We start from the raw sequence: 15082 nt of genomic DNA, 5'->3' as shown, positions 1-15082 counted from the left end.
GCAGGGACGTCATTACTCTCACGGGGTGAAGCGCCGTCACTGATGCGATAAGATACAGCAGAATAAAGTGTGACATGAAACAAGATGCAAAAACAACAGATTTGCATATCCTGAAAATATGAAACTCTGAGTTCAAATCGTCCTGCAGAGCTGATAGACTCTGGAAATGTAATCTTGCTTTTATTGTTATTTTACTCGTGCCAAAGCAGAGCACCGAGAAACCGTTTAACAATCAAACTCGTAAATCCCGATTGGTGGATTTTGTTGCCATAAAGAACTTAAGCATTTAATTTTACCGATGAAATTTTCCAATAAAGCACTCTCGCAAAATAACTTTCACAAAGCTGCGGTAACAGAACATGTGCACGTTGACAGATGCAAATGTTCCCATGAGCTGCTCATTTGCATCCTCTGCTTACAAGCATGTGTTTGTGTGTGTGTGTGTGTGTGTGTGTGTGTGTGTGTGTGTGTGTGTGTGTGTGAGAGAGAGTTTCCCTTGCAGTTAAAGGCAGGATCGGTGCCCGTGCTTTAAGAAGCTGCCAACAGGCTAAAAGTTTCATTTATTTTGGTTTTAGTTTTAGTGTCCGATGGCTAAAGTCATGTTGACAAATCAGGGAAAAACTGGTGTGTGCGTGTGCGTGTGTGTGTGTGTGTGTGTGTGTGTGTAAGAGGAAAAGAGGCTGACCTCGAGTCATCGTGTTTTTTTGCATGTGCAGTTTCATGTTCACGTTTTTTTTTTTTATTGTTTTTTTTGTTGACTCATGCTGAAGGAAATCCCTTTTCCTACACACACACACACACACACACACACACACACACCCACACACACCCACACCCACACACACACACACACACACACTCACTCACTCTGTCACCTGGCCCTCGGCACCAGACCTGAAACCAGTAACTTCACATCGGCTTTGCTTTATCTCGCCCGCCTGCTTCTTCCCCGTCAACTCCGTCTCCAGTAGAAATACCAGCGATTGCATCAGTTCGGTTGTCACTCCTGGTTACAGCCAATCAGTCATAACAGATTACTGCACGGCCTCAGAGCTGCAGACATCAGCCTGTAATCTAAGCCTAACTCAGTCTTACCTCGCTCTCATTTGACCTGCTCTGCCCAGAAGATGCTGCCTCTGATAAGTCTCAGTCACTCCATTTGGGAAATTAGGCCCCGCTGTCTGTTATTCACCTCAGATTCTTTGTGGATTGGTGTCGGAAGAATCCTCAGATGTCATTTATTCTCAATAAGGGGTTCAAATGTTCTTTGTTTTCTTTAAAAAAAAATACTCAGCTTCAAGTCAATTTATGAAGCTTTTAGCATAAAAACTCACTTATGCACTTCAAATAGCGAGTGGGAATACGTTAAGGATGCGAATTAAGACAAATTCTTAGTCTTTACTCATCCGGAGCTGAAATAAAGCATCTTCTGTCAATAGCACTTATGCCATAGCCACTTCTGAACAATTGCTTCCTGATATTGGTAAATTGATTGTTGAATGAACATTAAGAAGTTTAAAAAGGTTTTCACTTCTCTTCCTGTGTCCTGCATCGCTCTGATTCCAGGTCAGACGCTGTCACCTGACTGACGAGATTTCAGTAGATGCAGGATGTCAAGGGTTCATAAATAAATTATTTGTTTTGACCATGTTTTCTATCAAGAAAATTAAAATGTTCTAAGAAAGTAAATGAGTCCATTCTGAACCATAATGGTACTGCGGTTTTAGAGCCATCCAGTTATAATGATTGTCCTCCAGCCAATCAGAATCCAGTTCTGATCAGCGCTTCATATTGTGGTCTCGGTATGAAATGTATTATTATTATAATACAAAATTAATGGATAAACGTTGCGTTCTTCCTCCTTTTGCTTTTCATTGAGTACATTCACTGATTGTCTTTGTTAGTTTCCCTCAGTATTCGGAGTAAAGTGCAGTTTTCTGTGTTTCCCTACGATGATTGATAAAAGAGTAATTTCAGTAAGAGATCCTTGAGGAAATCCTTGCAGAGGGAAAAAAAAAATTAAACCCTAAATGAAAAGAGCACTTTCACATCTGGCCCGCTGCACTGGAAGGCTGCCTGGTCGGCTCCAGTCACAATCACTGTGAATAACAGTTTCCCTGATCTGTCAAACCTCCAGGTTAGCTCTGTTTATGTTGAACCATCGTCCTTGGAGCTCCAGACAGGTAGAGAAGCCGAGCTTTCCCTCGTCTGACTGGAGCAAACTTAACAATTTTCTCTCATTGAAGTTAGAAAGTCAGCCCCTGAGAGCTGTGAGTAATATGTCAGTAATGTAGCAGCGGAGGGAAGGAGGCTGTTTTTGGACCGTGGCATCTCCGTTAAACTCTGAGCAGCGGTTTTGTTTGGGAGGGAGGGTTGCTTTTTTTTTTTCTTTTTTCCTTGGCGGTGCACGTGGTCAGCGGGCTTCAGTTTCATTACATTCACAGAACAATGACTTCCACTCGGAGCTGCTCGGTGGTTTTGGCTGCCTTTGACACTTCTGAGAACAATGGCTGCTTTCACAAACAAATCAATTACAGCCACATAAACAGTGGGGATTATATTTTCATAAATTACAGCGTACGATTCATAAAAAAGAAAAAGGAAAAAAAAAAAAGAATGACTTTAGAGAAACTCCAGAGAACTGATCTCTTGATGAAAGCGCTCCCCTTGCGTGCGGATGACGTTGTGCAGTGACAGGCGCCACCGGAGCTGCGAGCGGTGCTGCTGCTGAGGGCCGACTGTCATTTATCAGCTCGGTGCTCGCCTCAGTCGCCACCGCTTCCACACCGCAGCAGCAGCAGCTTGCATGCAAACCTCCAAAATCCACGTGTTTTCAGGGCGGCGGGAAGGAAGACGTTTCAGTCATCAGTCCGAGGACAAGGGAAGTCTTTCAGTGTGCCGCATGGGCGCTGGATAGAGCATGTGTTTATATTTACTGTACGTTATGAGGGCTTTGGGCACATGCCACCCCGCTGTTTCGCTCTGGGCACCGAACTTTTACTCCACCCAGCCCCAATTAAGGAGCACAAGGAACTGTTTGATTCCATTTATAAACACAACATGACAAATAACCTTATTGTATATTGTTTGATTCCCCGCCCCCCCTGTGCAGCACACTGCCGCCGTGTCATTCACTGCTCTGTGTTATGTCTGTCCCTGAGAAAATAATGATTTGTATAGGCCGTCGCTAACTAAATGTGAATTATAAGATTTCTGAGGGGCTTGGACGCCGCCGGGGCTCTGGGCGTTGTGAGAGTTGGAGAGGGGTGCTGGGTTTATACGGTCGGGGTGGTTTCTTTGGAGGAGAGGTTTTGTTTAACTTAATATTGGATATTATCCAGCACAGTGGGCCGGGGAGTCAGGAACCATATTGTGCTCACTGAAGTTTGGTACAGGAGGGGAGGAGGGGAGTGGGGGGGGGAGCTGGAGAGCAACTGCAGCTGAAGTTTTTTCATTGGCCGGGCGCAGGCGTTGTGCAGATGTTGCCCTATAACTCTGGAACATTCTGCGGTTATCAATTACATTCTGTGGTTATCAATTATCCGCTACACTCTTTTCAAACAAAGGCATCCCACGCATTCAACTACTCAAAACTTCTTCTTCTTTTTTTTTTTTTTTCTTTCAGCTCTTGAGAAGTTTCCTGGCAAAAGGTAGATGGGCACAGAAAACAAATTGCTCAATTTAATATTTCTATCTCTATAGTGAGTTGAAAAATGATGTGTGTTTGAGTCAGAGAGCAGGAGAGAAGCAGACAGGGAGAGTCGGAGAGAGACTGAGAGAGGGAGATCTGAAAAACACGTTTACCTCCTGCGGACTGACATGGACAGCGAAGGCTTCCCTTCTGGAGAGAATCCTGAAGTTAAGAGGCAGCAGGAGACGCAGTGGGACAGAAACAGACTCTCAGAATGAAGTTTTAGACCTTCAAACTATTGTTAAAGGTCTCTGGTGTTTTATTTGCCGTTTTGATATCCATAAGAAGATACATTTGTGTTTTTAAATGGTGAATGGTCTGTACTTATATAGTGCCCTTTAACCTTGGCAGTCCGTAAAGCGTTTTACAACATGCCATCAGGAGCAACTTGGGGTTTGAATGTCTTGCCCAAGAACACAGACAGGGGGAACCGGGGATTGAACCGCCAACCTTATGATCAGTTGGCAGTACAGATGATTTGAAGTACCTAAAACCTTCTCACTGTATTTTTACATCTCTCTCTACCACAAACAGACTGTTTTGTGTCTGTGTCTTTAAGGTGCATTGACATCAGTGATCCTCTCTTCTGATTGGCTGACTCTTTTTTGAGTGACACACCTAGTGGCCAAGGACAGGTTTTCTTTAGGTCTTGTAGTTTTCTGGGTCTGTGACAGAATGACCACTCAGTATTTTCTTCCTTAATGAAAGGTTGGACAGTGGGCCAGGCTGCGGGTGGACGTATGATAAGCACAAGTTTGTGACATCACAAATTTACAGCGTCCCATTGGCAGAGTTTCTGATTACGGGCTGTGTGCATTTCTTTGTGAACTGAGAGTTTTGACACTTTTATAGCATGCACAAACTCCCTAAACCTGCTTTATAATCAAAAAGATGTATACAACATGAGACCTTTGAAGCTGCTTGAAAGAAGATATTATTGTTGGACTTAAATTCAAACGTGCGGAAGAACTCAAAGGTTTCTGCTTCTGTTTTTTACTGCGCGCTTTTTTTTTTTTTAATATCAGAAAGGAGAATAAAAATGTTTTCTCCATTTGACAACAGACACAGCTTCCTTACACATAGATCAGAACATAAAACCAGTATCCACCGGACGTTGCGGGCTCCTCATGTAGAGACAGCCTTGCAGCCCAGAACGAGGATCTTGTACGACTTCCTGTGCAACAAGCTGTTTTCATATCTGTTTATAGGGAGGTTTCCTCACCACACTGTTTACAAAGCTTACTTTTAATTCATAATGTCACACATTGGTGTGTGTGTTTGCCAGATGTCTGCACCTTGCATGTGCACCACAATGCCTTTCTTTGAGCAGTGCTCTGTTTTTTTTTTGGGAGGTGGGGGGGGGGGGATTTTAAACTTTTTGTAAATTCGGCAAAATTAGGTTGTTACAAATTCATTGTTAGGTGTTTTTTGGATTTGACAATTGGTTGCATATGATCTCCTCTCTCATCCTTGAACCTGTTTCTTTTCACGTATGCTTATTTAAATACGGAAAAAATTTACGACGATAGCAGAGATATGTGATAAATTGCATTGAGTTGTATGTAATACTGGAAGGGACGTTTCCATCTTCACCAGAGATCCCATTAATTAATAAAACCTGTTGATGTGTCTTCATTGTTTAGCGGCTCCACACGCATCGTTTCATTTTCCTCATTTCAAGTTTGCGCCTCAGCAGAAAACCTTTTCTCCGATCCTCCGCAGTCATTTCCACCGCTTACTTTTACCGTTCCATAATGCAGAAAAATAGAATCAGACATGCCACATGGCGTTTAGTACAAAATAATAACTTGTGCTCAGTCTGTCATATCAGGATCAAGAAGGTCTGGAGAAAATCTAGCATTACCAAAAATGAATACTTTAACCACAACTGTGTCCCAGTTCTGCAACGTAATTCACAGCAGGTGCACTGGAGCGCTGACAGAATTAAATATCTGCAAAGTTTGCATTGTAAAAAAAATCAGCCTCTTGATTATTTGTGAGCCTCCAGAACAAACAGCTCAGTTTGAAGCCCCCCCTTTTTTTTCTTTTCTTTTCTTTTTTTTTTTAAACATTAAAATCTACTTCTTCCTGGAGAGCAGCAGTGGATTCTCCGACCCTTACCTGCCAGGCATTGGGGGAAAAACTCAAAGCAAATTAAGATGAAAACAGAGCAGAGAAAGGTAAACAGCTCTCCGGTGTCTTCTCAGACATAATAGGAGCTGTCAGTGCCAAGTTGCACCTCCTCCATCTCCTCCACCTCACAACTCCTCCTGTCTGCACAAACACGCAGTGTCCTGTCCGTCTGCACGCTGCCGTCTTCTCCATTCAAACGCTCCACTTGTCAAACTGCAGACAGCCTGTTGAGCAACGCTGCACATATCTCAGTTCATTTTCTTCAAGAAATGTGGCCACAGCTGACCTTTTTTTTTTTTTTTTTCTTTCTTTTAAACTGCTGCTCCTTTTCCACGTAAATTCATTTTCACAGTCCTTTTTAAGGCCTTGTTAATGAGTCAGGGGTCGAATGAAATCGCAACGGTTTCCCTTTGTGTCTAATAAATTGGTTAAAAAAAATATGGTTTTACTCACACCTCATTAGGCAGAATTACAAATCAAACCTGTTTTTTTTGTTTTTGTTTTTTCTGTGTTTCCAGCAAGCTCGTATGATGCCCTGTTTCATTGCCTGATGGGAAATCCTCTTTAATGTGCCAACTAAAGGAAGAAATAAAAACACGTTACCTGAAAAAAAAAAGAGTAAAATGCCACTGAAAAATCATTATAACAGAAAGATTCCCGAGAACACAAATAAGAAGTTGAGTTGTCAGTTTCCCGTCATCGTGTGTTAACGAGCCGACCAGCTGCTCATGTTGGGATTCCACACGGCGATGAGGTCAAGGTTTCTCTCATCCACCAAAGATGTCGCTCATCTGTTTGGTATGACTCAGTTTTTTTTGTTTTTTTTTTGAAAGGATTGCATCAGATTTCTCTCTCTGAGTTTGTCGTCTCTCTTTCTGTCTCAGGTTTGTGAGACTGAAGATATGAGCTCATGAGCTTGTGGGTCAGACGGCATGACGTTCGCGATAGCTTCGGCTCTCTGCGGCTGTTTTATATATCACTGATGTAACAGATAATAATAACAACACTCGTTCCATTTCTTCATTTCTGTTGGGAGCCGAGTTGGTGGATTAATCCTTTTTCTTTTCTTTTTCCCCCTCCCTCTCTGTCTCTTTTTGTTTTTCAGATGGTCACCACCTCTGGGAGACCGAGGCCAAGATCGACAGGGATGCCTCCAAGCCTGTAAGTGATACATGTGACACCAATCCGGTCTCATTTCAGGATTAAAGTGCTGCGTGTGAAGCAGCTGTTCTCGATCATTTAACTGAACTCGGCGCCAAAATGTTTATCTTCACATTTATAAAAAGATCAGTGAGCTGAGAGTGAATGGAGCTCCGTTCAGCCTGGTGTGGGATAACTTAAATTAAAACCGAGCGGCAACTAGCAGCGACGTCACCCAGTGGTTTATTAACGCGGGTTTTGAAGCCTTGAGTTCAGAATTTGGCCGTCGCCATTTTGCTAGTTCGGAGCTAGTTCGGAGCGAGCGGTGGATCTGACTGATCCGATTGGAAACCCGACAATACTACGTGCCGCCCACCTATAGCCGAAACTGCGCCACAGGCCTGTCAATCAAACGGGCACGCCCCCAAAAACAGCTTTTTTTTTTGAGGCCTCCTTTCTGGTTGATGACCGGATTATTTTTTAGATTAACCGCCAGAAAAACAAATAATAAGGAGCGACTTCAAATCGCAAAACCGAGATAACTCGTGGAAAAAAATGTATTGACTGTATTAGTATTTTGTTGCATGACCCTCTATAACCCCAGTAATAGATATGTGTACTTTTCACGCCTACGGGAGGCAAAACATGACACTGACACAGTATCTCAATAAAAACACAAATGGTTGAATTTTCTGTTTTACCAGATTACAGTGAAGTCATATAAACGTCAACGTAAAGCAGCGGTCAGATGAATTCAAACCGTGCGCTCGAGCCACATCATACGTGAACATTAGACAGACATACATCTACGTATTTAGTAGACGACACCCACGTCCAGAACTGTGACTGTGAAACGACTGGATTTTCTCTCTGTTTTGTTTGAAATGTGTGGAGAAGAGTTCAGTCTTGAACCTGTGGGAGTTCGAGCTGAGCAAGAGAGAGAGAAAGAGGTGTGGTGGGAGTCTGGGAGATAGACGAGGGGATTAGAGGGCGTCTATGTGAGGCGCTGCACCTGCTCCCAGTGTCTTCCCAGAGCAAAACACACACACACACACACACACACACACACACTCACTCTCACACTCACTCTCACACTCACTCTCACACGCATACAGTGACTGCTGGGACACATCTGTCTGCTTGAATAGACAAAGAGCCTCCACTCCCCTCCTTCTCTCCCCTCTCAGCCCAGTCTGCTGGATGGGTCCCATACCAAACAGTGACGCTGCCTCGGCCAGGTTTAACCTCTGCTGTTGAATCACAACACAGACGGAACCGCGAACTCAGAATACCTCACTCTCACCTGCACGGACTGACCTTTCCCAGAAGAGAGGGGATTTTGGGAAATGAGGGATGATTTCATTTTCCTTTTAGAAGTTATTTACAATTTAATACACATCGCTCATATACAATTAAGATAAATGGTCCTGAAGCACTCACTGAGGGAGACCGAAAAGGCTCCTCTGAGCTCAATTAGTCGTATTTTTTTTTTGTTGACCTTGCTACGTATGAATGAGACAAATCACTTCTGTCAGGTGAAACATCTCAGAAAGTAATCTTCGTGCTTTTTACACAAACACAAAAGATCCACTCAGTCCTCAGTGAGTAGTTTTAAAATGCAACACGTGCGCACATAAAACTCTCAGAAACAAGCAAATGATTTCACTTGCACCTGGTTTTGTGTTGAAATTCATGCTTGTTTTTTTGGGTTTTTTTTGTAATAATTGTAAATTATTGGACAAAAGCGACACCGGTGACACGCTGCGTATATTCCTGTTCAACCTGGACACAGTTGGAGTTTAGCCCGGCACACACCGTGAAACGTTTCCAGACTTTATTTTATCAGTTAATTTTTTGAAGGGCAGATGGATCGCAGTAAGAAAAGCCTCATCTGGCTCCACTTGGCTTTACGACCGCAGTGATTTAATACCACGTGTGTCAGCTCTCACCTGTACATGTCAGGGCCGGCCGTCCTCCGAAGCGCACTTTTGTAGACAGATGACTTCCTCCCTCGCTACCGAGCAGCACCTACAACACACTCAGTCATATCTACTCACACACGTGTGCACAGAAACACGCACGTGGTGCTGCCGTGTCCACCGGCTGAACCCGGGAACGTGGGCCGCTCTCTCTGCAGGAAGCTCTGCCGGGGAAATAAACTATCTGGACACTCCCGAGTACAATTTATTCACATCGGCAGAGTTGTGCGAACAACCAGGGTTTACTCCAACCTTTCCTCGCGGTCTCTTTGTGGCTTCGCTCCCTCGTTTGGGATAACAACCTGATTTACAGATTTAATCTATACCGCTTTAAAGGGTACAGATTCAATCTGTATCTGAAATTTTCTTTTTGCTACGTTTCACTGGCCCCATATGTCCACCAAGCAACAACAGAAACTTTACAAAATGAAAGGAATTAAAAACAAGAAAACATGAATAAATAGTCTTTCTCCACCTTAAAAAAACACAAAAACACAAGAGTTACTGTGGATTTATTGGTCATATATTGCAAACACAACTCTGTGCCCCTTGTGGTTCAGATAATTACAGGTAATTTATTTATTTATAATAAGAGATGAATAAGCGCAAGATCCTAAACATTAGTTTTGGTTATTTTTTCTTTTTTTTTCTTGAACTTTTACTTTAACTTAAACAAAGAGAAAAGGAAAGCAGAAAAATAAGGGCGTCAAATATTAGAACTAGATTAGATACTGTTTATACAGATAAAAAGTAAGTACAACAAAGCATACATTAAGTGAAAAAACTATCTGTCGCTTTGTCTTCTGTCTCTCTATATGGTGAGAATGATGTTATGATGCTGTTGATTTTGTGTGTTGCAGAATTCGCTCCTCGTTGAAATCCCTCCGTATCGGAACCAAAGACTGTCCACTCCCGTCCACGTCAACTTCTACGTCTGCAACGGCAAGAGGAAAAGAAGCCAGTACCAGCGCTTCACCTACGTCCCGGCCAGCGGTAAACTTCTCTTTCTACTCACTTGTGGTGGAGTCACCATTTCTCTAAAAAGATGTGGAACTATGGAGAACTAAGCTGAGTTGTGTTGCAGGTATTTAAGTTGTATTGAAGCATCATTTTTCAGCACTTTTCATAGCGATAAAAGACATTTTTAGCTGCTACTTGCTTTCATTTTGCAACTTGAAACATATATATGGAGGAACAGTGTCTAACTTTATTCATTAAGGATCTGAATATGATTAGAAACAGTGTTTAGATATATGGCATGGGAGGGGTCGGCAATATCACTGAGCATTTTACTGTTGTAGATCATAAACAATCCCGTTGTTGTGTTAATGACCAACAAACAGCTGCTTTCATTAGACTTCGGTGTGGGCTGACATTTGGTAAACTCCAAGAAACTGTCAGCAGCGAACTTAACAGGCAAGTAAAAATAAATATCCCTCCATTAACCTCCAACCTTTAGGCTCGGTTTTTGGTTTTTGGTTTTTGATTTTCTCGTCATCACCCGAGCACTTCACCGCTCTGAGTCTGCTCTTTGCTTTTCACATCCCAGACTAATGAGAAACACTTTAGGCAGGATTTAACATCTGAAAACGAGAACAAATAGTTTGTATTCCCGCTTGTCTGGTGGTTTGTTTGGGAGGAACAAAGCAACGCTATTATTTCTCCATTGTAAAAATAAATCTATAAAATGTGTTCTTTTCCGTACCTGTAGCTTCGTGACCGCCGTAGCGACTGGACACACGAGGGTGGAGAAAAAGGGGGCATGGGAAAGGCATGTTATTTGAATAGGGAACCTGTTGCCAAGCTAAATATAAACACTGACCCACCAACTGAAATGTAAAAAAAAACTCACTGCTAATTGCTCTCCGGGCTTGGACCAGAAAATCCAGTGGGTGGTTCAAAGCTGCGATTCAACTGAACGGGCCCAGCCCTGTACGTAGGCGACGGAGAGCCCCGCTGTGAAAGTGGAGCATTGTCCTCGGGACGCAGAGTGTGAGGGAGGGGACAGACCGCGGGACAGCGAGCGTGGTCAGTGTCTCCTAAAGGGTGAGAAGTATTAAGGCAACAAACCACCAACAAAATGATCTGCCAGCCTGCAAGGAAAAGGAGAAAATCACAGAGAGGTTTAAATAAACGCACATACTGAGTGAAAACAGGTGGTAAAGGATCAAACTGAGTTCTACAGTAATTGAATGCAAATAAATTTCACTTTTACTTACTTTCATTCGGGGTTTTTTTTGCAGCAGCAGCAGGTGACACCACAGCTCATACAACAACAACAACAAAAAAGCAGATTTATTTTGGGACATACAGTATACACGGCGGATTTTTACACTCCGGAAACCCAGCAGCAGTCTCTCTTTTGTGGCAACACAAACATTCGCACTTCTCCTGCTCCTCGCTGAGTCTATCCTCCACAGGCAGACACACACACTTCCTCCGAACAGGCCTGAAATAGGGGTGCCTCTGCTATTTTAGTCCTGCGGTCGCCGTAACCATCTCATCGCAGTTCCTTTTTTTACACTTGTTGACAGTGGAGGCTTCTGTCAGGCACGGTGCGTCCTAGTTTCACTCCTCTTAGTCAAATTAGCGTTTTTATTTAGCCTGGTAAGGTTTAAAAAAGGAAAGAAAAAAAGACCAGATTAACAACCAAACATTTTGTCATCAGTTGAAAATCAGCAACGTGCCACAAAGTCTGTGTAATTTACTGCTTGAGATTCAATTTCAAGCACATATTTTAATCTAAAGCAGCTCCACGTTGAAGAAAATAAGAAAATAGATTCAGTTCAGTGCTGCGGTGATGAAACTCGGGGTCGCAGCCACGCTGTCGTTCGCTTGTAACTGGACTGAAACGCTTGTTATATAAGATTGATATCGTGTCATGAGCTGCAGCCGATTGATGGCCCGCGTTTCAAACTCTGCGTCCAACATGTTCAGCTCTGGAATCTGGACGAACGTCCAAAAACACGGCGATATGAGAACAAGTCCTGCCTCATTTGAACTCAGCGTTTGGTCGGCGCTCACACGATCAGCACAAAATAAAGACACCATTTTGTCCTTTCGGCTACTTTCAAGTTGAACTTTTTCTCTTTGAATTAAAGAGTGAGCAGTATTTTATTTTAAATGACTGAAACCCGCTGAGTACGAAGCTGCTGCGACATATTTCATGTCACACATTCAGTGGATATTAGCACCAGAGCAACATCCAAAGAAAATAGGCCTTTTATTATAAAAGCAGCCAGATTTTTCTCGTGTTGATGAGTCATCCCCCTTTTTTTTTTTTTTCTGCTTTTTTTTCTACTTTTGTGAATATTTTCAGAAGGGTGGGGGAGCTCGGGCCCAAACACAGAGACTCATTGATGAGAGTGTTTGTTTGGCAGTGGGTATCCTAGCCACAAACCCACTCACTCGCTCACACATACAGGAAAGGCTGGACTATGTGTTTACTCATTTAGCTTTTCCTTCTTCTGTTTCCTCTCCTTTTCCTCTCAGTTCCCACAATAAAGACGGAGCCGCACGACGACTACGACGCCCCGCTGGTCTGCACCCAGCACGGCCCCGGCCTGTCCTTGCACCCAAAGCCATACTACCCCCCGCAGGCCATGACCCCGATGTCTGACCTCAGGCCGTGTGTCGTCGGCGGGGCTTACTCGGTCAGCCAGCAGAGACTGGTAGCCAAGCCCTCCTCGCTTCCCTCCTCTTCCTCTCCGAGCACCAGCCCCAAACTGCACGATCTGTCACCGTCACCCTTCTCCAAGTGCCTCCCTGCCGGCCCGGCGGTGCAACACCCGGGTCCACAGTCCCCGATCCCTCACGTCTCCATCATCCAGGAGAATCCCGGCCGCTTCCCGCCGCCCGGCCTCTACCCGCCCAGCAGCTCCTCCTCCTCCCCGACCTCGCAGCCCTCCACCCCGACTGACGCGCCCTTCTCTCCAAGCCACTGCATGACGCCCGCCCAGCCGGTCAGCGGCAGCAGCAGCCCGGGCGCCCAGCAGCACCCCAAGGTCCCGGAGAGGGGTCCCTCCTCGCTGCAGGAGGACGGCAGCCCGCCGACGCTGGCTGTCAGCATCAAACAGGAACCACAGGAGCTGGATCAGATGTACCTCGATGATGGTGAGAAGAAAGGTTTTTATTATTCTACAAAGTTATGGTTAACTCTCTAACCCAGTGAATGGAAAAAAATTATGAAGCCAAGTAGCCGTCCAATCCCCTAATTAAAGAAACAATAAGGTTTTTATTGCCCTCCTGCTAAAAAATTACCGTAATATATCTGCAAGTTCTGATAACAGTTTTGATTCGCATCATATGTCTCATTAATCACTTTGCCAACAGCTGAAATTTATGGCCCTCTAATCTCATTTCGGATTTTTTTTTTTTTTTGTGTTCAAATCCTCTCAACCATTGTCATTAAAAGGAAAAAGTTCAACATCTTGCCGAAAGTTAAAAGAGAAGAATGTTACCACTCCCATTTCAGTTTGGTAAATAGGAAGCTATAGCATACACACTGTTAGCTTAGCTTAGCATAAACACTGGAAACAAGCTCACCAATTAGCACATTTGATCTTCTTTGTACAGTATTATCGGTACAAAATTAAAGTGAGAAAATGACACGTGGTTTTGTGCAGGGGTTTGTAAAAAAAACAAAAAAAACCCATTCTGTGCAGAATAGTTTTACCAAGCGTTCGGAGCAGATTAGAGGCAGATGTGATCATATTTGGACGAGCTGCGGGCGAGTGAACGGTGGGTCTGACTGATCTGATTGGAAACCTAACGACGTTACGTCCCGCCTACCGATAGCGGTAACCTGACTGCACCACAGGCCTGTCAATCAAACAGACACGCCCGCAGAAATACTGACCGTCAGAAAACTAATAAGAAGGAGTGACTTTAGCGAGGAACACCAAAACGACTAGTGGGCAAAATGTGTTGACTTCGTATTTCATAAGAGATGTTGAATGGGAGTCTATGGAGCGTGAGGCTTTTTGGAGCCAACCTCTGGTGGCACTCTGTGGTACTGCAGTTTAAGGCACTTCCAATTTGTTTCGAAAAACGTCTTTTCGTTAAATTTAATTAAATGTTGTTAGTTTTATTGGTACATAACTCAGCACGGACATATTTAAACTCTTGAGTTGGTGTTTTGTGTTGCTTGTCTGAGGTGTCACTGTTTGTGTCAGTTAAAGGCCACCGGAGGAGCAGATATTTGTGGACTGACGTTGTTTATCACTGCTGTTGCAATTCAAAAAGAAGCTGTGAGAAGTGTTGCTTTCTTTGTTGTCTAACTTCTGGTGGTCAAGTGTTTGATCCATTGGACTTTAACTCTCGAAGGAGACAGGCCTGCTCAGAGCTCCTTGAGAAAGTGAATGTTTTTTTTGTGACCCCCTTTTATTTATCTGAGCGAGAGCAGCAGTTGAGCAGCACCATCTCTATGATCTCACTGCTCTGGCCCTCTGCCCTCACCGCTGAGCTTCGGTGGCTGTGTGTTCTGGATTGCCGTGATTTGAAATAAATTGGATAAATGATCCTCCTCGGGGCAAAGAAACCAATAAAAAAAACAAAAAAAAACCCAGTCTGTGGCTGTGTGTAAGGTCAGTGGTGGAGAGGAGTTGAGTAGATGAAGAAACACTAACCAGCAGCTATCAGCAGACAGAGCAGCGGGGCTTTGATCCGTCATCGGAGCCCCTGTCGGATCATCTGGCCGGGCTTCCTGATGACGGTGAGCGAGACGCTGTTGTTGGGCCGCAGACTGCAGACTGTTCCCGTGCCACTTCCTCCAAACCGTCTGGGTAAATGCATTAACACTTCTCAGTCCCGTCTGCGGTCACATTAAGCTGGTCCGAGGTCGAGATTTGATTCATAATTATGCTCGTAATAACGCTACCACCTCTCGTGTCTCTTGCAGACTGTAAGGTTCAAACCAGGTGCAGTAAACGATATCAAAGTGTTTCAGTGCGTCACCACAACCTTAATGGATTCTCCCGAGGAGCAGGAGCCCCGAGTCACACTTGTTTTCTTTGGCAAATTGAAGGAAATTTCACTAAACATTCCAAACTCAATTTGCTTTTCACTTCATTAAAACCTCTGGCAGAGTTTGATTTGACTTTACGGTCTCGCACAGGTGTGGCGTCGTTAAAACTCAGAC

General features: G+C 43.9%; 1 protein-coding gene and 1 long non-coding RNA gene across 2 annotated transcripts in view; one reads left to right on the top strand and one right to left on the bottom strand.

Annotated features, from left to right (window-relative positions):
• The window catches only part of nfatc1 (nuclear factor of activated T cells 1), a 37511-nt gene that overhangs the window by 14234 nt on the left and 8195 nt on the right, over positions 1-15082 (top strand). The window contains exons 7-9 of the mRNA XM_069176790.1: positions 6930-6985; positions 9804-9936; positions 12436-13056. Of these exons, the coding sequence (XP_069032891.1) occupies positions 6930-6985; positions 9804-9936; positions 12436-13056 (810 nt within the window). The remainder of the gene's footprint in view (positions 1-6929; positions 6986-9803; positions 9937-12435; positions 13057-15082) is intronic.
• On the bottom strand, positions 9653-11251 carry LOC138214930 (uncharacterized). The gene is made up of 3 exons (XR_011179676.1): positions 11163-11251; positions 10796-11036; positions 9653-10674 (listed from the first exon to the last, which is right to left on the bottom strand). It is a non-coding gene; the product is annotated as an uncharacterized lncRNA (long non-coding RNA).

Source organism: Embiotoca jacksoni, unplaced genomic scaffold, assembly GCF_022577435.1.
Source record: "Embiotoca jacksoni isolate LCO1_2020_lvr unplaced genomic scaffold, fEmbJac1.0.p SCAF_7, whole genome shotgun sequence".
Taxonomy (NCBI): domain Eukaryota; kingdom Metazoa; phylum Chordata; class Actinopteri; family Embiotocidae; genus Embiotoca; species Embiotoca jacksoni.
The sequence above is the reverse complement of the archived record's forward strand: the minus strand, read 5'-3'. Positions and strand labels throughout refer to the sequence as shown.